General features: G+C 46.5%; 1 protein-coding gene across 7 annotated transcripts in view; it reads right to left on the bottom strand.

The window, feature by feature from the left end:
• Positions 1-21,542, bottom strand: part of KIF21A (kinesin family member 21A) — an 863,983-nt gene that overhangs the window by 242,707 nt on the left and 599,734 nt on the right. For all 7 annotated transcript variants that reach the window (XM_086967225.1, XM_086967228.1, XM_086967231.1 and 4 more), the window contains one exon: positions 3,359-3,495. In XM_086967225.1, coding sequence (XP_086823351.1) covers positions 3,359-3,495 — 137 coding nt within the window. The remainder of the gene's footprint in view (positions 1-3,358; positions 3,496-21,542) is intronic.

Below are 21,542 nucleotides of genomic sequence, written 5' to 3'. Positions count from 1 at the left end.
CTGAAGAACCTGAGCAAGGGTGAGCATCTTGAATTTCTCCTGCTTTAGATAAAAATTCAAGATCCTGAGATCCAAAATCGTACGAAGCCTGCCATCCTTCTTGGGGATCAGAAAATACCGGGAGTAGCATCCCTGACCTTTTTCCTGCTCCGGGACCACCTCTATCGCACCCTTCCTCAACAGAGTTTGAACTTCCTCCTGCAGGAGTAGCAGATGTTCCTCTGAGCAATATCCCTGGCAAGGAGGGTAATTGGGAGGGAATTCCCGAAAGGGAAGGGCATACCCACTTTCTACGAGATTGAGAACCCAAAGATCTGGTGTAACCGATTCCCAATCCCGTAGAAAGTGAGTAAGCCGACCCCCCACCGGACCCACATGATCCTGGATGGCGGATCTAGGGCTGCTTTTCTGTGGCTGGCGGGTTGGAGGAGGTGGAGGAGGAAGAGGCCTGACGCCCTCGAGGACGCGCCCTTTGCCTTCCCCTGTACGACTTATACAAGGTGTTTGGCTGCTGATGCTGCTGCTGTCCTTGCCTAAATGTACGAAAGGAAGAGCGACCAAAGCCTCTGAATTTCCTGGCTGTAGAGCCTCTCACTTGCAGACCAAGAGATCTAGCAGTCACCCTGCTGTCCTTAAACCTCTCCAAGGCCGAATCCGCTTTTTTGCCAAAGAGTCCCTCTCCATCAAAAGGCAGATCTAGCAAAGCAGATTGCACATCAGCAGAAAAATCAGAGGATTTCAACCCTGCTGAACGCCTTGTGGCAACAGCAGTGCCCATGATCCTCGCCACAGAATCTGCAGTATCAAGGCCGCTCTGAATAACCTGACGAGCTGCCGCCTGAGTGTCAGATAAAGCTTGCTCAAAGTCACCTCTACAGTCGTCAGGAACCTTTGGGATCAAAGTACGTACTGAGTCCATAAGAGCATGAATATACCTTCCCATAAGGCAAGTGGCATTTGTAGATTTTAACGCCATACTCGCGGAAGAGAAAGTCTTCTTGGCCACCTGATCATGCTTTTTAGCCTCCTTGTCACCAGGAACTTGGGGAAAAGCACCTACTGACTTCTTGGAACATGCCGCTTGGATCACCAAACTTTCAGGAGAAGGGTGTGTCGACAAAAAGGCAGGGTCCTCAGGAGCCACTCTATACCTCCGAGCCACACCTTTAGAGACTGCAGGAGCAGAAAGAGGCTTCTTCCACACCTCCATAATGGGTTCAGTCAAAGCATCATTAAAAGGGAGCAAGGGCTCCACTGCTGAGCTCGGAGAATGAAGAACCTCAGTAAGCAGATTCGATTTGAACTCAACAGTAGGCAATTTTAAGCCTAAAAGACCCGCTGCTTTTCTCATTACCACGTGATATGGCTGAACATCCTTAGACGGCACATCAGAGCCTGATTGCAAGACCCACTCTGGAGAAAACTCAAGTCCACTAGCCTCTGCTAGATCCTCGAAATAATTTTCATCCAGCTCACCTTCTTCCAAGTCAGAATGAGACTCACAATACCTCTGCTCTTCTAGCAGACGTTGAGCCTCCCTTCTAGATCTCTGCTTAACTCGGAGTGCAGCCGGATCCACTGTCGACTCCGAAGGCGCCGGAGCCGACGTCGGAACCGACGTCGGAACCGAACCCGAAGGCTTAGAAGGATGTTCCAAAGACTTGCTTGGAGCGGGCGACGCCGGTGCTGGAGTCGTAGACTTCGGACGAGCCGGCGTCGACATCGGCGTCGACCTCGTGGAGCCTGGTACTGCCACAGCGGGGTCGGAGCCGGCAAAAACGGCATGAAAGGTGCCGGGGCGTATGAATGAGGCAACCCCAAATTAAATGCCACTAGACCCATAGGACCCGAAGGCGCTCCAGAGGGGTACCAAGACTTAGAGAAGACATCATACATAGCGTTAAGAAACGCTGAAGGATCCTGACCTGAAGCTGGAAAAGGTGGACGCTCAGGTCGACCTCGAGGTAGATTCGAATCTGTCTCAACAACAGGAGTCGAACCCTCAACCTCTTCAGGAACCTCCTCTTCCTCTTCCTGGGCCGGAGACGGAGCCGGAGTCGGATCGGGTGCCGGAGCCGGCGAATGAACTGGCGACTCCGAAGGCGAAGCCTCGCCCTCCTGATCCGAAACCTCTTGTGGAGGTATTACCTTGGATCTTATCTTCTTGGGTGATCTCGACCTCGAGCCAGACTTATCACCCGAATGACATCGAGACTCATGTCTCCTCTTCTTGTGCTTCCTTCGCGACCTCGAAGCATGATCCGAGGAAGACCTCGAAGCCGACGCCTCCCGAGACCTCGATCTCGATTTCTTCGAATGGGACTTCGAAGATTTTCTTTCTTTATCGGCCTTCAGCTTAGCCACAAGAAGCTTAGACTCCCTTTCTCGCAAGGCCTTAGGATTCATTTTTTGACACGACGAACACCCATCCACGTCGTGGTCGGAGCTCAAGCACCAAATACATTCCTGGTGCGGGTCCGTAACGGACATCATTTTTCCACATTCCCTGCAGGGCTTAAAACCTGTCTTCTTTGTTGACATTTTAACGAACAAAGTGACAAGAGAACTGGAAACAACGAAGAAATACAGCTACAGAGTAACTAGAAGCTACAGAGTATCCCAAAAACCGTTAGCGTCGACGACGCGGAAAAAAGGGAACTGATGTCATCACGCCGGCGTGGGCCTATTGTAGGCGTCGGTGACGTCAGCGGAGTCGCGGGGGATGCCGTGTCTCTATGACGCCCAAGTCCACGTCGGCGCGAGGCTACAAAAAGAATTTCCGAATGTTGCTGACGCAAGGGGATATTCACAAAGTGAGGAATCCACACGGCAGATGTATCTATCAGAATAATGAAATAAATAAATAACATTAAAAACGTGTTTAATGCCTCTTCTATTTCACCTTGCTAACAAGCATTCTGGACCTGGCAAGTGGAATAATTCAATGAATGTGCATCTTTGAAAAGGCCAGTGCCTGAAAAATAACCACAGAAAATAACCACAGAGTTTGTGCAAATTCTGATGGTTTTCCTAGAACCTGCATTGGGCTACATAATGAAAAGGCATACAGTTGGAGGCATATCTGAAGACAACGTGGTTTTAGATCAAGAATGTCATCACAGCATAGTGTAGTTATCTGAAGGTACTACTGACTAGATACTCAGAGTAAATCAGAAAGGGAATACTACAGTTCTTGTAAAGGTTAGATTCTGGAAACATGGAATCCAAACCCACTATTGACTTGGATCGCTTTAAAGAATTGAGACAATATATTAAGTGAATTTTCCCAAACACAACCTCAAATGGAAACACATATTTATTTGGCTTTATAAATCTTTAGTGGGGAAGAAAAACTGACCTTTTGATCCAGTGAAGAGAAGGTCATCTGTTGCATCCACGCACAGCACGGCCTTGCTGTGCCCTTCAGCAATATGGATGCACTGGAGGCCAGACATCTTGATACATTTTGAAGATGAAAATGGGTTGATTATACCTCTGGGGAAGGGAAGCAGAGAACGTTAAAATGATGCACTTTAAGTACCAATGCTCTGAGTGAAATCATAACTTAAAAAAAATATGTGATAGAGATCAAAATCAATGAATATATACTTTGACAGGACAGTTTTAAAACGTTTTCCCTAATGTTTCTATATTCATGTTTACTATGCTGCTATGCTAATCATTCACAGCCGAAGATCGACCAATAGAAATCAATGGCATTAATCCAACTAATCAATCATTCTAATTTGAAGGGGCAATAATTAAACTTCATTAATGATGCCTAAAGCGGAGTCAATATGTGGATGTTATATATGTAGCTTGAAACAAAGAGAAATGTAATGGTTATCCCCGCATCCAACGAACTACCTCCGGCGGCAGATCCTTCTCCTACCTCGCCGCCAAGACCTGGAACACCCTTCCTACCCAACTACGTCAGATCGAAGACCTACTCGCCTTCAGAAAACTCCTCAAGACCTGGATCGTCAAACAGTAGCGTCGCCCCCCCCCCCCACCCCAGCGCCTTGAGACCCTAACGGGTAAGCAGCGCGCTTTACAAATCCTCTCATTGATTATCTTATTTGATTTATTCGTCACGCACAAACCTGTCCCAGAATGACGTAACTGCACTTGGCATAGGCACAGATGAGTGACCCAAATGCAGCTGTATGAAGTGCATGCAAGAATGTGTGCAAAGTAGGGGTGCATTCTATCAGGGTGTAGTCAGAGAGAGAGAGGAGACTGGTCTGTGGGTGGAAGTGGAGAGGAGGGTACTGTGATTTCTTCTTAAGACATTTCACATACGTGTAGAATATTTGATTGTAGGTCCGTTCCTTTGTCATACTTTAGATGTATAGTCCATCGGCAGATACATCTGATGTCATTGATAGGGGTGAGTTTTCTGATCTATGTTCAATGTCACTACTTATATTTATTTTTTCTTGCAGCCAACTATTGACTGCTTTATTTCTGTGTTTTACTATGGCACGTGTGCCTTTTTCAATCCTTCACTTTATTGGGTTGACATATTCTGGTTAATAAATAGAGACTGCAAACATGAATAGTTGTTTCTCCATTAAGCAATGGTAATCCATAGTATTAGGACATGACATACAGCTATCATAACTCCTTGGGTAATGAGAGTAAGTGAATTATTCATTGGAGTGGACGGTTTTCCACCAAAAGTAAAACTGACAATTTGTTAGGTCCAGTTAAAGGATTCCTATAAATTTAAAATTGAGTTCAACCCCTGGAACAAATGGCACAGAAGAACAAGTTACTTACCTTCGGTAACGCTTTTTCTGGTAGATACAGTATCTGCCTGTGGATTCCTCACCTTGTGAATATCCCCCTTGCGCCAGCAACGTTCGGAAAATTCTTCGTAGCACGCCGGCGTGGACGACGTCATAGGAGCACGGCATCGCGCGCGACTCCGTCTGACGTCACCGACTCCTCACAAGGCCCACGTCGGCGTGATGACGTCAGTTCCGCCCTTTTTTCCGTGCCTTCGAGGCACCCGGACGGACCAACAAGTACATATATATATATATATATATATATATATATATATATAAATATACAATGTACACAGTACATGCAACCAAAAACAATTAAAGTGCAAAACTATACAATTTCAGATATACAAAATCATAAATACATTTGCACACAAACCCAGGTATAGCAGAGTGGACAACGGGGAGGCGGGTGGGTCAGTGAGGAATCCACAGGCAGATACTGTATCTACCAGAAAAAGCGTTACCGAAGGTAAGTAACTTGTTCTTCTGATAGATACATCTGCTGTGTGGATTCCTCACCTTGTGAATAGAGTCCCACAGCAGTCCCCACTCCCGGAGGAGGGTGACCACTCTGCTATACCAGGAAATCCTGGAGAACAGAGCGCGCGAAGTGGCCGTCCCTCCTCACCTCAGCATCCAAGCAGTAGTGCTTCGCAAAAGTGTGGAGGGAAGCCCATGTCGCGGCCCTGCAAATGTCCTCAACAGGAACACCTCTAGACAATGCAGAAGTAGCAGACTTCGCTCTAGTTGAATGAGCTCTAATACCCTCAGGAGGGTCCTTACCCGCCAGAGAGTAGCAAATCTTGATGCAGAGAATAATCCATCTGGAAAGTGTGCGCTTGTGCACCGCTCTGCCCTTCTTGCAGCCAGCAAAACCCACGAAGAGCTGATAGTCAATACGATAGTCCTTAGTCCTATCAAGATAGAAACTAACCGCTCTCTTCGGGTCCAGGCGATGAAGCCTCTCCTCCTCCTTGGAAGGGTGTGGGGGAGGATAAAAGGATGGAAGGGTAATGGATTGTCCTAGGTGGAAGGGAGTAACCACCTTAGGCAGAAAAGCAGCCCTGGTCCTGAGAACCATTCTTTCAGCATGGATAGACAAGAACGGGGGCTTGGAACTAAGAGCTTGAAGCTCACTTACCCTCCTTGCCGAGGTAATTGCAACCAAGAAGACCGTTTTAAAAGAAAGAAGCCTCATTGGACACTTGTGTAAGGGTTCAAACGGGGAACCCATCAGATAGGTTAACACAAGATTCAAGTCCCAATGAGGCACAATAAAGGGAGAAGGAGGGAACTTATTAGTAAGTCCCTTCAAAAATCTTAATACCACAGGAGATTTAAAAAGAGAGGGCTGATCCGGCAAACAGAGAAATGCCGACAAGGCAGAAAGATAACCTTTGACAGTGGCAACAGCAAACCCTTGCCGAGCCAGAGAAAGAGCAGACAACAAAATATCAGACAAAGGAGCCTTTAACGGATCAACATCCCTCTCCCTACACCAATAGACAAACTTAGACCACCTATAGGAATAGATGGACTTGGTGGAATCACGCCTGGCAGAAAGAATGACATCCACCACATCGTGAGGGAGAGAGAAAGAATTCAGATTGCCCCGTTCAATCTCCAGGCATGAAGGTGTAATGTCTGGAGGTGGGGGTGTAGAACCTGCCCCTCCATCTGAGAGAGGAGGTCTGCCCTGAAAGGGATACGGAGCGGCGGGTGAGAGGAGAGGTGGAGTAGATCTGTGTACCACACCCTTCTTGGCCATTCCGGGGCGACCAATATGACTTGGGCCCGGTCTTGGCGAATCTTCCTCAGAACCCGAGGAATCAAGGGTATGGGAGGAAACGCGTAAAGGAGCTGACCTCCCCAGCTCAACTGAAACGCGTCCCCCAATGCTCCTTGCATCGGATACTGGAGACTGCAGAATGACGGGCAGTGCGCATTCTCGCAAGTGGCAAACAGATCCACCCGAGGAGTTCCCCACATCTGAAAGATGTCGTGAACAACCTCCGGGTGAAGTCTCCACTCGTGATCGGCAGAGAACTGCCGACTGAGAACGTCCGCACGTACGTTCAGGACACCGGCCAGGTGATTTGCCATCAGACAAATCTGGTGGTCCTGAACCCAGGACCAGAGACGCAGAGCCTCTTTGCAAAGACACCGTGACCCTGCTTGTTGATGTACCACATCGCGGTCGTGTTGTCCGTCAGGACTTGGACCGACCGACCGCGAAGGGAAGGGAGGAAGGCCTTGAGTGCCAGACGTATGGTCCGCAATTCCAGAAGGTTGATGTGAAGCAACCTTTCCTCTGGAGACCAAAGACCCTTGACCTCTAGATCCCCCAGATGAGCACCCCACCCTAGAGTGGACGCATCCGTTATCACCGTGGCAACCGATGGAGGCAGATGGAAAGGCTTTCCTTGTGACAGATTGCCATCCACGCCCCACCAAGACAGATCCGCTGCAGTTTCTCTGGAGATCTTCACTGACTCCCCGAGATCTCCGTTGTGCTGATACCACTGCTTGCGGAGGCACCACTGGAGTGCCCTCATGTGCCAGCGTGCATGGTTGACCAGGAGAATGCAAGAAGCCATCAGACCGAGCAGGCGAAGGACCTTCAGGACCGGAACAACCGCTCCATTGTGAAATAAAGGAATCATTTCCTGAATGTCGCGAATCCTTTGTGGAGGAGGGAATGCACGACATACAGTAGTGTCCAGTACCGCACCTATGAACAGGTTGCGCTGGGAGGGCACAAGGTGAGATTTGGGCACGTTTATCGAAAAACCCAACCTGAACAACAGCTGCGATGTCTCTTGCAGGTGATGAAGCACCTTCTCGGGCGACTCCGCTTTGATCAGCCAGTCGTCCAGATACGGGAATACAGATATCCCCGACCTCCTGAGATGTGCCGCCACCACTGCCATCACCTTGGTGAAAACTCGAGGCGCAGTAGTAAGACCAAACGGAAGGACCGCAAACTGGTAGTGTTGCGATCCCACCGTAAAACGGAGATACTTCCTGTGCGACTTCAGGATCGGGATGTGAAAATACGCATCCTGCAAGTCGATTGACACCATCCAGTCTTCCTCCAACAGCGCTTGAAGAACCTGCACAAGAGTGAGCATTTTGAACTTCTCCTGCTTGAGATAGAGATTCAAAATCCTGAGGTCCAGGATAGGACGTAACCTGCCATCCTTCTTGGGGATCAGGAAATACCGGGAGTAGCACCCCTGACCCCTTTCCTGCTCTGGAACCACCTCTATCGCACCCTTTTTGAACAAAGCCAGGACTTCTTCCTGCAGGCGAATAGGTGGTCCTCCGAACAAAAACCCTGGCAAGGAGGGTAATTGGGAGGGAACTCCTGGAAAGGAAGAGCATACCCATTCTCTACGAGATTGAGAACCCAAAGATCTGATGTAACCGATTCCCAATCCCGTAGAAAATGAGTAAGCCGACCCCCCACCGGAGCCACATGATCCAGAATGGCGGATCTAGGGCTGCTTTGCTGCAGAGGGAGGGGGTTGATTATTAGAGGAAGAGGAGGAGGAGGAGGCCTGACGTCCACGACCACAGCCCCTTTGCTTTCCTCTGTAGGTTTTATACAGAGGATTCTGTCGCTGCTGCTGCTGCTGCTGACTTTGGCTGTAGGAACGAAAATTGGATCTGCCAAATCCTCTGAACTTCCTAGAGCCCCTTGTCTGAAGGCCCAAAGACTTCGCCGTAGCCCGGCTGTCCTTGAATCTCTCCAGAGCTACGTCAGCCTTCTTACCAAAGAGGCCTGTCCCATCAAGTGGCAAGTCCAACAAGGTAGACTGAACATCAGAAGAAAAATCGGAGGACTTAAGCCATGCGGCCCTTCTTGTTGCAACAGTAGAGCCCATAATCCTGGCAACAGAGTCCACTGTGTCCATACCACTCTGTATAACCATACGAGCTGCAGCCTGAGTATCAGCGACCACTTCGTTAAAGTTCTTCCTATCGTCCTCAGGAAGCTTAGGCGAAAGCTGTTTAACAGAGTCCATCAACGCATGAACATATCTCCCCAATAGGCAAGTAGCATTTGTGGATTTCAAGGCCATGCTACCCGAGGAGAAAATCTTTTTAGCAGACTGGTCCAATTTTTTTGAGTCCTTGTCTGCCGGCACCTGAGGGAAAGAGCCCGCAGCCCTGTTGGAACAGGCGGCCTGCACTACCAGACTCTCCGGTGCAGGATGCGAGTAAAGAAATTCAGGGTCATCAGGAGCCACCCTGTAACGCCTTGCCACTGACCTGGAAACCGCAGGAGCAGTCAAAGGTCTCTTCCAAACCTCCTTTATCGGCTCAGTCAATGCCTCCGTAAAAGGAAGTGTAGGCTCCACAATTGAAGAAGGGGAATGCAAAACTTCCGTAAGGATGTTGGGCTTGTATTCAACTGTGGGAAAAGTCAAGCCTAGCAAATCTGCAGCCTTCCTAATAACAACATGATAGGGTGCTAAGTCCTTAGATGGAGTATCTGAAACGGATGGCAAACCCCACTCAGGAGAAAGTTCCAGGCCACTTGCGCTTTGGAGGTCCTCAAAACAATCCCCCTGATCTTGCAACTCTCCTTCCTCAACCTCGGAGTCCATATACTCCTTCTCCTCCAAGAGGCGTTGAGCCCTGCGCCTCGACCATTCCATGCGGACCGAAGTCGACGGATCCGGCAACGACTCCGACGGCGCCGGAGCCGACGTCGAGCGAGGAGCTTGAGGACGGGAAGCACCACGATCCGAATCACCACGAAGCCGATCCGGAGTCGGCAAAGCCGCATGCGAAGTCGACGACCTCGGCGGCGCCGCACCGAGCCAAGGAGTACAAGGCGTCGGCATAAACGGCATAAAGGGGGCCGGGGCATAAGCCTGGGGCACACCTAAAATAAAAGACAATGGGCCCATGGGACCAACAGGCTCACCAGTGGGGTACATAGCCCTCGAGTAAACACCAAACATGGCGTTTAAAAACTGCGAGGGATCCTGACCTGGACCTGGAAAGGGAGGGTACGAGCCCAATGGCCGCTACGAAGGAGGCTGATCCGGCAAAGGTGCCCCCTGGCCCTCTTCATCTTCAGACTCCACAACCGGAGTCGGTGCTCGAGGAAACTCTTCTTCATGCACCGAAGAGTGGTGCGACTCCAGATCCTGATCCTGCTCCTGAACTGGAGAGCCCACATGAGATTGAGCTGGAGAAGGAGACACGAAGTCCTTGTGATGTTTACGTGACTTCTTCCTCGAATCCGAAGACTCCTTGCCAGAGTGATGTCTTATGCTTCTTCCTCGAGGAGCTCGAAGCATGGCCCGAGGCCGACTTGGATCCGGACCTCGACCTCCCTCTGGACCTCGACCTCTCTCCGGACCTTGATCTCTCTCTCGATCTCGACCTCGCCTTCGACAACTGCCTCGACTTCGAGCGCCTGGACACCGACCTCGAAGACCTTCCGGCTTCTCTTCCCTTCACCTTCGCGAGCAGAAGGTTCGCTTCCCGCTCTCGCAAGGCCTTGGGGTTCATCTTGAAACAGGAACGACAGTTCTTAACATCGTGATCCGATCCAAGACACCACAGACAGTCGGAATGCGGATCGGTGATCGACATCATACGGGCACAGGAACCACATTGTTTGAAACCCGTCTTCCTCGACGACATCCTTGGCGAAGAAGTAAATCTCAACAGAGAAACTGTAACAGCTAAACAGTGATAAGATACAAAAGTATCGCAGAAGATCCCAGAAACCGTTAGCGTCGACGACGCGGAAAAAAGGGAACGGACGTCATCACGCCGACGTGGGCCTTATGAGGAGTCGGTGACGTCAGACGGCGTCGCGCGCGATGCCATGCTCCTATGACGTCGTCCACGCCGGCGTGCTACGAAGAATTTTCCGAACGTTGCTGGCGCAAGGGGGATATTCACAAGGTGAGGAATCCACACGGCAGATGTATCTATCAGAACTAACAGGCTTAACTTCTATATACTTGATATGCTTTAGGTAGAAAAATGTATAAAGCATTCAGAACAAAATCAGTTAAAAAGTCAAACAATAATAATAGAGTAGAGGGTAATAAACCAAATGACAAATAAAAATAAATAAATAAGGGGGACTGGAGATCTGAATTTTCACAGATAGTGTCAAAAAATAATGCTAACAGTAGTCAATGATGACAGCAAACTGTGAACCATGCGATATTTGGGGCTGACTGCAATTGAGTGAGGTCAGATACACTGATACCACAAGAAGCTGGAAGTAGGGAAATTCAAAAAAGCTTTTAAGCCGCAATCTAAAAATAGACTGTAGTTTTTCTGCAGAAAAACATCTCTGTGCTGGACAAATCTGAAATTCAATCTGATGCTGTGGATCTGCTGGTCGGATACTTTCACGGTCGGTCCACCTTGAAGCTCTGGAGCAAAAGGTTTGAAAAAAGATCCCAAACTTTGTTTGATGCCTAAACAACCACAGCATTTCACTTCCAAGGCACCCAGCACAGCACACATGGGGTAGCACTTACTGACTCTCAGGGTGTCATGCAGAGGGCAACAGCAAAGTCCAGTCGAGGTCCAGCTGCCAATGGTCAGCTGGAATATTTGTTATGTTCCAGGAGCCAACCAAGGGATCAGCCTGACGATCCTTGGAGGTCTTTCTATCCTTGAATTTCAAGTGGAAATGGGTCCAACCGTCTCAGGTCTTTCTCACATGTCACAGATGCCAAGTGCAGCAGGTTCAGTCGGCCTGGTATCCTTTCTTGAGTCCAGCAGTGTACTGAGGAAGGCTGGATCACCAGCCGGTGGGTGGGGGGACACCTTAAGACACTCTCTGACCAATGAAGTAAAGGTTCCCACACCCTAACCTACCTACTGTTGCAGTAGTTCCTTACTGTAGAAAAGGGCCAAAATGCCACGCCACGTGCCAGGGCATTTTTAAGATGTGGAAAATCTTAGGCCACACTAAACATGCGCTCTGAGAGCTGGAAGGGTGTGAGTGGGAGTGCCACAGGGAAAACGTCATTGTCCCCCCACATCTAACACTAAAATCCAGTTTCAAGCAAGTACCATACCCACAACAAACCCAGAGTCTGGTAGGACAAAAGGAGGGTGCTATGGCAACCAGAAAAGGGATTCACAAAAATTGTCTTGACATCCTGTCTCTCCCTCTTAAGTGCACTCCAAGTGGCTCAATAGACCTGTCAAGCAGGATTTGACAACCTGGTGTCAACATGAGGGGCAGAGCCACCACTTTGAAGATTCTATGGAGTTTGAGGGGTAATCAATCACTGCCCATTCAGGTCAGCCTATTTTTTTTCTGGGTGGCATTTCTCATCTTTTTCATGCCTATTACCGGGCTTGAGTAGTGGCTGGGAGTTGGCAGCGACTTATGCTAATTTGCCTTCTGACAGTTCAGCCAGGTAAAGGGTAATGTCTAATTGCGGGGTGGATTACTGTCGGCGAGATGGCGCTCCTAGGGGAAGTACACCTTATCTTAGTGCCTAGTACCTATGACGCAGTGCTCGTAAGGTACGGAGACCCACCCCTCTCCCTATAACGTGGCCTTGACCACCCAATTAGAACATCCAATTCCCCAGGACAGGCTTAATGTCTTTCACAAAGTAAATAATAGGTCCATGTCAACAGAAGTGTACATTTTTTTATTCTTCTTCTTTCGCATATGCATAAATCTGAGCCAACACGTGTTTTGTCGCTATTCGGGTATCAAGCCCCACGACTCTTCGGGGCTAAGAAATCATACATAACACGAGTCACAATGGGATGATTGCACATTCGGCTTATTTAAAATCACCATAGTGACATAAGTGCAATATTCAAAACAAGTCCTAGAAAGGATTCCCACAGTGCAATAGTAGTGGAAACCCATGCGCAGAAGTAGTAACAGTATATTTGATTATCAATACATCAATTATATAATATGCATGTATCTGAACCTTAACTTGGTACACATGGTGGATTCACCCCACATGTGTTATAGTAAACCCTATTACAGAAGTTCAAAATCAAACCACCTTCATGCCACACAAGCCCGTACTTTGACCCATACATTATGCCCATGTGTGCATAACATACAGTAGATGGAAAGAAATCAGAAAAAAGTGTGAAAAGGACAAAAGGTACCTCACAAGTTGGTGTGTCGTACCTGAGGAAAAAGGTCCATTGTCAAATATAAATGTGTCAAAGTGTATCCCTAGAATTATATGCAAAACCTCACAAAGGATGGAGCCTGCATATGAGGGTAATCATAGTATCCCTACTTTGCTTGCTGTAAAAATTCCAACCCGCAGGCTTTCTGTATCACTTCTTATTCTGTGGTTCAAGGTCCCTAAAAAATGTGAAGGTCCCCATACCGTAGTGAACTCCATTCAATGACTACAGTAAAAAAACACAATATAAAGAGCAAACGTAAGTAATCTGTCCAATAGAGATCCTCATGAGGAAGAGTAGTCCGTCACCCGTTGCCTCCCTTACCGTTTCCATGTAAGAAAACCCAATGACCCCATCACCTCTTTGCAAAATCACAGGACTGGTAACCTCAAAATATTTTGTACTGCACAGCACACCCACTTTTGCCATTCAATTTTTTTTTTCCAAATCATAAAAATGGGGTTATTGACTTATTCCGAACTACAATTAATAGAGGGCCTAAAAGGGGAGTTCCATCCTAATTGCAATGAGATGCATCAATGGTTTTCCAATGAGATGGCAATGGTTTGCAACTGCAAATGTGGTTGCAAGCCACTGAAAAGTGATTATTTCCTCAAAGAATATGATAACCTACTTGCAAAGAGAAAGCTGTCGTCGTTGAACAGCTTCCACTTTGGAAACTGCGTTGGACAGTTTCCCAATTGAGAATAATGCCAGGTGGGCTGAGCAGGCACATGCAGTGAGTTTCATGGGATCACTCCTTTCTCCTCAATGTCTTCCTGAAAGGGAAATTCTTTTAAAAGGAGACCTGGTTCTTTTAAAGCTCATGAGCTGTTATAAAAAAAAACTTTTCTATTTGCAATCTGCCAACATCCCTGTGTTTGTACCCAATCACATTGGATTGCAAATGAAGATCTACCTAATTAATGGCATGTCCTTCTGTGATCCCCTGCGACTGGAGGTTTTGAGATGCAACATATTAATACACAGATCACATCCCAAAATAATAGGTCACATAATGTTGGTGTACAATATGCAGATATTATTTGTGATCTGAGTGTACATCAGGCACATGGTCTTAGGAAGAATGTATAGAATCTTTCTTAGAGACATCATCGATAACCACTTATCCAGGCAATGCAATACACACACTTCCTACATCCTTAAACGTGCCACTAGTCGTTTGAACAAACTGATACCAAACCAAAACAGGTCTTAAAATAAGGGTGTCTGCTTTCATTAAAAATCACAAAAGTACATTCCGAGTACAAAATCAAGTGAGAATGAAAATAGACATTGTGGATGTCCATGGGCCACCTTTTCTATTCCACTGTGATGGATAATAAAGTTACTCCCTTCAGCATTTGACTTCTCAAGGAAACAGAAGATGAGCAGTTAAAGCTCAAATGTAACATTTATCCTTTTTCTCAATAACTAAAAGGGGCTAGGTGTTAGAAAATCAGACACAACATGTCACAGTAAATAAAAAAAAAGAAAAGAAATTACATAGCAGAACCAGTAGGCTCTAGATCAGAGGGGGTATCTTCAATATTCCTTTTGTTTAAATGTAATCTTTCAACAAAATACAAAATGTTTTGAAGCATCACACGTAAATATATCCAGACAGAGTTTATTTATTTTTGAAATTTGTAAAGCGCATCAAATGCTTAGGGCGTCTCGGCGCTGTGAACGTTGCAGAGGATGGAGTGAGTTATTGATTAAACAGCCAGGTCTTTATTCTTCTCCTGAAAGCTAACAGAGTGGGACTGGAAAGCGTATTTAAATCAAGAGAGTTCCAGAGTTTGGCTGTAGAAACAATGAAACTTCGATCGCCCCAGGAGGCTGTTTTGGTGTGTGGTACGAACATCATGAGGGCGTTGGGAGATCGTAGTAGTCGGTTGGGGAAAGCTAAGGAGTTGAGAAGGAACCGGGGTCCTAGCTTGCGTGAGGCTTTATAAGCGATACATAAAGCTTTGAATTTAATGCGGTTTTTTACTGCATGCCAGTGGTAACTTTTGATAATATGGGCAATGGGTTTGAACTTGGGAGTTCCCGAGAGCATTCTTGCCGCCGCGTTCTGTACCGACTGTAGTTTGCGGATGACTTGTTGCTGGGCATTGATAAGAAGTCCGTTGCAATAATCCAAGGAGGACATTACAAAAGCGGTGACCAGTATTTTTCCAGAATTGGGGGGGGGGGGGGGGGGAGGATTTTTTTTTTAATAGTTTTCAGTTTGTAGAAAGAGGAGGAAACAATGGCATTGGCATGAGCGGCAAAAGTGAGTTTGTCGTCCAGTACTATACCTAGGTTCCTAACCTTGGTGACAGGGTTGGGCGGGGGACCTAGCTCTGTAGGCCACCAGGCAGTGGGCCAGGTCGGGCTGAGCTTGCCAAAAATCATGACTTCCGTTTTCTCGGAATTTAACTTCAGACAATTTGTGGCCATCTAGTCGCTTATCGCGAGCATGCCATGCTGGAAGTTGGCTGCTATTTCCTGTCCATTGTTTTTTATGGCCAGGACCAACTGGGTGTCGTCCGCGTAAGATGTAAGGCTCATCCCATGAGACTTGACTCTTGCTAAATCGGTTACATAAACATTAAATAGCGTTGGGCTCAGGGATGAGCCCTGTGGGACGCCGCATGGTAGTGTCATCTGAGCAGATCTGAAGTTTCCTAGCGTGACTGGCTGGGTGCGATTTGAAAGGAATGATGAAAGGAAGTTACTGGCTTTATCCTGGACACCTATGCTGTTGACACGGTCGATCAGGATGTTGTGGTCGACCGTGTCAAAAGCAGCGGATAAGTCCAGTAGAATGAGCACAGCTGTGCCTTCTTGGTCTAAAATGGCTCTTATATCATCTGCCGCTTTGATCAGGGCGGTCTCAGTGCTGTGATACTTGCGGAAACCAAATTGTGTATCATCCAGGAGATGATGGTCTTCGATATATAGTGAAATTCGTTTGTTCATGAGTTTCTCGACTACCTTGGCTGCGAAAGGTAAGCTAGCAATCGGTCTATCATTTTTAGTATCTTCTGCGTCCAAATGGGTTTTTTTCAGAAGAGGTTTGACATGGGTGTCTTTCCAAATATCGGGGTAGATGCCAGTGCGAAACATGGAGTTAAATATTTCTTCTAGTTGAGGGGCTATGATGTCAGCCGCCGGAAGGAGGATGGCAGGGGGGCATGGGTAATTGGCCTATCCAGATCTAATGGAAGTCATGGCTGTAGTGACCTCCGTGGCCGTGATTGGTTGAAACTGATTGAATGTGGGCCTATGGTCGCTTATGAGTTGCGAGGATGCGGGTTCTGTGGGGTGATCTGAAAAATTTATGTAAATATTATTAACTTTATCAAAGAAGTAGGTGGCTAGGTTATTGCAGAAGGCTTGCGAAGGTGGTGGGAGAGTCTGAGAGGGTAGATGTGATAATTTGGAAACAACCTGGAAGAGTTGTTTATTGGAGTTATTGGATTTTTCGATCAGATTAGAGAAATATAAGCTTTTTTCTTGGTGGATCATGGATTTATATTTACTAAGTTCTTTTTTGTAGAGAATTTTCTCATCCGAGGAATATGTTTTTCTCCAGAGTCTCTCTCGGTTTCTACATAACTGTTTTTGTACCCTGAGGGCACTGGTGAACCAAGGTGCAGATGGGGAGTTTCGATTTTTGGGCTAGGATTTTGATCACAGTTGCTCCCTCTGTCCTAGAGCCTGACATTTCTGTTACATTGTTTATTCATTACGTAGGAACATAATACCAGGATAGGCCTTTTAATCTTTTAAGTGCGACCACCTTCCAGTTACCCCCAACCCACCCCCCTAAAAGAGCAGAAAGTCCACAAGAGATTAGGGATTTATTTTTTAAATATAGGGGTGGAGGCAGCCCACCATAGGCAAAACCATGCCCCCACCACAACGAGAGGTAATCTTTCTGTCGCCACCCCAGGCTCCCAACCTGGGGCAGACAGAGGTTATTGCCCCTGATCTTCTCCCCTTTGGGGAGGGGGGCAACTAGACCCTAGGGTCAATTTTCAACATAAATATAGGGTGAGGGCTGCCCACTATGGACATGTTCGCACCCCCTAAAACTAAGCTGGCAGTCTTTCTGACGCTGATGGGGGTGAGTGACACCAAGGAATGTTTTTAGTTTTGAAAAGATATTGTGGTGAGGGCTGCCCACCATGGGCATGGCCATTCCCCCACCCCAAAAAGACGCTAGATATTATTTCTGCACCCCATTGTGGTGTATTGGGGCAATTGCCCCAATGTGTCCCCCCTGAAGGGCACAGCGCCCTCTAGACTCCAGGGGCTACATTTATGCAGTATTTAAACTTTTTTGAGGGGTCCCACCCTTACCTTGTGGCCCAATATAATTTGGATAGGGGTATTCACCCCCAATCTGCCTCCCCCTGCAGGGGCAGAGATCCCACTAAATAACAGACAATTCAAAAAGGAACCAAAACAAACAAAAGGAAGGTGTGGCCTATCAAGCCATACCCCTTCTCGAGAGGGGGCAATAGTATCTTCCCAATTGGAGAGATTGCCCCAAATATGTCCTGGGGGTAGAGGGTTAGTCCACCTGACACCAGGGATTTTGCCTTTGTGGCTAAAGAAAGTGGTGCAGGTAATGTACTCTGGCCATGACCACCCCCATCCACAAAAAGGAACAAACAAGTAATTTTGTCCTCCAAGGGAAGACAGGAGATTTGCCCCAGTTTACCCCTGTACGGCAGAAATATATTTTTTAAATAAAATATTGGGGTGGGCTGGCTCCTCCTAACTTCTGCACCACCCTCACCTCTAAAGCATCAACAGTCCTCTGCTCCCTTGTGGACTAAGAAATCCCACCCCAATGGAAAACAAGGAGAAGCTTGATTCCTTTGGGTATTTTTTACATATGGGCCTGGAGAGTGTGGCTAACTCTCAAAATCGTTCCACTTACAATGGTGAATGGTTAGGCTTGGGTAGGCTCCCACCTTGGAAAATCTACTAGACCCAGAGAATTCTGGAAACTAGACACCCAGGGGAGTCCAGAGTGGTGTGCTTCGTGTAGATCCCACATAATTTTCCTACCCACAATGCCCTGCAAACCACAAACTGTCTGCGAGGATAACTTCTGGAATCTGCGGGAGCCACACATTTCTTACCACCCAGCAATCCCGCGAGTCTTCCGATGACAATGATACCTTACTTGGGTGGGTGGGCCAAGAGATCTTGGCAAAAAAGACCATAAAGCACTATGTGGAGAGATCAGCAATAGGTTTAGCTGCAGCTCAAACCATTGCCATTGGCCTCGGTTTGCTCCATTCCTGTCGAGGGCACTAGTCCCAGCCACAGAAGTGGTGCAGCATTTTGTATCTGCACAAGTGGGTTAAAGCTGGGTGGTAAAAGTTTTGTGGATTCCTGCGGATTCCAGAAGTTTCCATCACAGAAATGTAAGGAGAATATATGATTTCAGGCATAGTTTGAGGTTTGCATGTCATTGTTGGTAAGGCACAGCACCATGGTTGCCTAGTTTTAAAAAATGTCTCTGGTTTGTAGATTTGCATGGGTGGCACCACAGCACGGCCCCCCAAAAACTGCAGCTACCCCGATTGCTTATCTCTCAATGTAGCACTTTGGAGCCTTTTCGTGGAGTGGATTACCCAAACAGGCAGGGTACTGTTCTTATCGAGGGACAAGTGCTAGGAAAGATGTTGCTCCCTGCAGATGCCAGAACTTTCCGTCACAGAAATGTGAGCAAAATATGTTTTTTTAAAACTAAAGTTTGATGTTTGCAAGAGCTTCTGGGTACAATTATCTAGTGAGAGCTACACAAGTTACCCCACTCTGGATTCCCTCAGGAGTCTAGTGTTGAAGAAATTGCATGTTTGGAGGTTTTCCTAGGTGCAAACTGAGTTGGGGCTCAAAATCCACAGCTACCCACTTTGCAAAAAAAGTGTATGCTTTCAGTGGAAAATTGTGGTGTGTCCATGTTGTGGGCCATTTCCTATATCAGGCACTTGGCCTACCCACACAAGTGAGGTACAATTTTAAATTGGCACAAATATGGGAGCATAGAATAGTACAAAATTTGTTACTACCAACTGAATTTTTCTGCATATGTGCCTTACAAATGTCAGCCAGTGTGTAATAAAAAAGACATTTTGAATAAATCATATCTTAGTACAGGTACCCACAAACTCCGATGTATAAATAACCACGGCTCCTAAACTCTATATCCTGTGCCCATTTCAGAAATACATAGGTTTCCTTGATACCCATTTTCGCTCTACTTAACCCCGCAACCAAAAGGGTCTAGTGGACAAAATGGCATATTGCTTTTGTAAATTGGACATTGTGACAAAAAGTTACAGATGAAAACTTTGTCACAAATGTCTGTTTTTCCAATTCATTTTCAGTATTTCTTTATTTCAAGTTAGTTTCTTGGGGAAAATCTGGAGGGATTCAGAATTGTGTCTACTTTTCAGAAATCTATAGCTTTTCTGGATCTCCTATGGGTTTTATGTTGGTTTCCACCACAAGCTGAAGTAGGTTGAGAACATAATAAAATAGGAAAAATGGGCTACTTCTTAGAAAAATGGCAAAACCGTGGTAAAAAAAAGCAGTTTTTTAGCCAGTTCTGCATGTTCCTGAAAACTGGGAAGATGGGGACCTTAGCTCCGCAAACCGTTCATTGGTGCAATTTTTAGGAAAAAACTTACACTTTTATGCAGAGCACTTTTTTACTATTTTCTCAAAAAGCTTAAAATGTTGCTATATTTTGTCTATTTTCTCTGTCCCCTCCAGGAGAATCCACAAAACCTGGATACTTTTAGAAACCCCAAGATGTTGGAAAAAAGAACACAAATTTGGCATGGATACCTTATGTGAAAAAAAGTTATGGAGCCCTAACCATAAACTACCCCAAATAGCCAAAACAAAGGGCTCAGAATTGGGTGTGGGAGCATGGAGGAGGCCCAGCAGCTAAGGGGTTAAATCTGCTACTCCTTTGCCCATTTTTGTGTTAACATAGTAAAAAACATAACGTTTAAAATAACAATGTTTAGTGAAAATGAGACAGAACTAACCTCTTCTTGGGTTAAAATAAGGCTCTAAACCTTTAATATGGGGAAAGAAGCACTACCTTTTAAATAACGTAGGGTGTTATGTACAGTTGGGGCATATGTCCAACTTTACCCTGAGGAGACACTGTTTGTATTCTGTCAGTCATTGGAGGTACTTATGGGATTCTCGATCAAAAAAAAAATATCTTGGACAATGTAAAACAATCTAGTAAGTTTGCTATGTCTGTCTCTTTTTATTAAAGCCCTCCTGCATGATTGGGACTCATAACAATGGCCACTAGGTCTAGGTATACCAGTGGACAACTTGTGGATCCAAAACCCTGCTGGGATTCATTTTACCCACCACCAAAACAAAGAGCACCCAAGTGAGGTAAAAGGAGTTCTAGGGTGTCAAGAGCCTTGGTGTCCAGTTCCGAGGGCTCCCTCAGAAGCACTAATAGGTATCTATTAAGGGGATTGTCCAGTTGAGACTTTTTAACGATCCCATTGGTCTCACAATTTTGAATGTGGATCAAATGTGGTATGCCACTATGGCATTCCAAAAGTTACCACACAGTATCCTGAGAATAGACACCCACAGGCTAGATTTCCCAGTGTTGAAGATCCCTATGGGAGTATGGTGATCACACAGTGCTAACTAGAACCTGGGCTGTAGAGCCCAAGCGCAGTTTTAAACTTGTCACTAGAATCACAAGGCTAGAATGATAGATCGGACGACCCAGACTCAGGAATGCCAGCTCCAGCCACCATGATTCAAACAGCAGTCATGTGAAAGGAAGACCATGGTGTTCCACTGGGGTGGGGCAGAGCACCCCTAGCTCATATGGTAAGTAAGTGATGATGGAGTAACAGCAGTGATGAAGCAAGAAAGCACCTCTTCAGCTCCAGTTCAGTGCCCTTTGAATTATCTGCAAGCCAGCTGACCAAAGAAATCTAATGGCTCCAGGGAAGTATTGGTTCCCCGAGGGACCATCCATGATGATTTATCAGCCATTTTGGCCCTGTCAAATCTTATAGGTGATCACTGGTAGCTCCTCTTCTCCAAACTTTTCACAACAAGGAGCTCCAGGAATCAGGAATTGGACCCCAGACTACAGGAGAGCAACCACCAACAAATGTTCTACTCCTGGCAAAAGCATGTTCTACTGTCCAGGCAGATGCTCCTTGTCCAGACAAGATACCAATCCTATGGCCTGAAGGGTAGCTATTTATCCCAATTTACAACCAAGAACAAAGAAAATGTAACACGTTTTTAAAGACAGCCCTGCAAAAAAGCTACTCTTAAATTCATTCAAGCTTGCATTTACTTCTACATCTCACCCCCTGCCGCAATTCAACACCCGGGCACCATCTATAGTCAGATTCTGAGCACATACTACTCATACTTTTACCACAACTCACCAGGAGGGTAGGTGGTTAGCATATAAACATATATAAGATACCACTGCTGGAGTATTACATCTACAGTTAAGTAACTGAACCCGTTTCCAGAAATGAATCATTAATAGACTGGCATCCTTTA

Source organism: Lissotriton vulgaris, chromosome 1_1 (assembly GCF_964263255.1).
Source record: "Lissotriton vulgaris chromosome 1_1, aLisVul1.2, whole genome shotgun sequence".
Classification (NCBI taxonomy): Eukaryota; Metazoa; Chordata; class Amphibia; order Caudata; family Salamandridae; genus Lissotriton; species Lissotriton vulgaris.
This window is presented reverse-complemented; position numbering and strand designations above follow the sequence as displayed.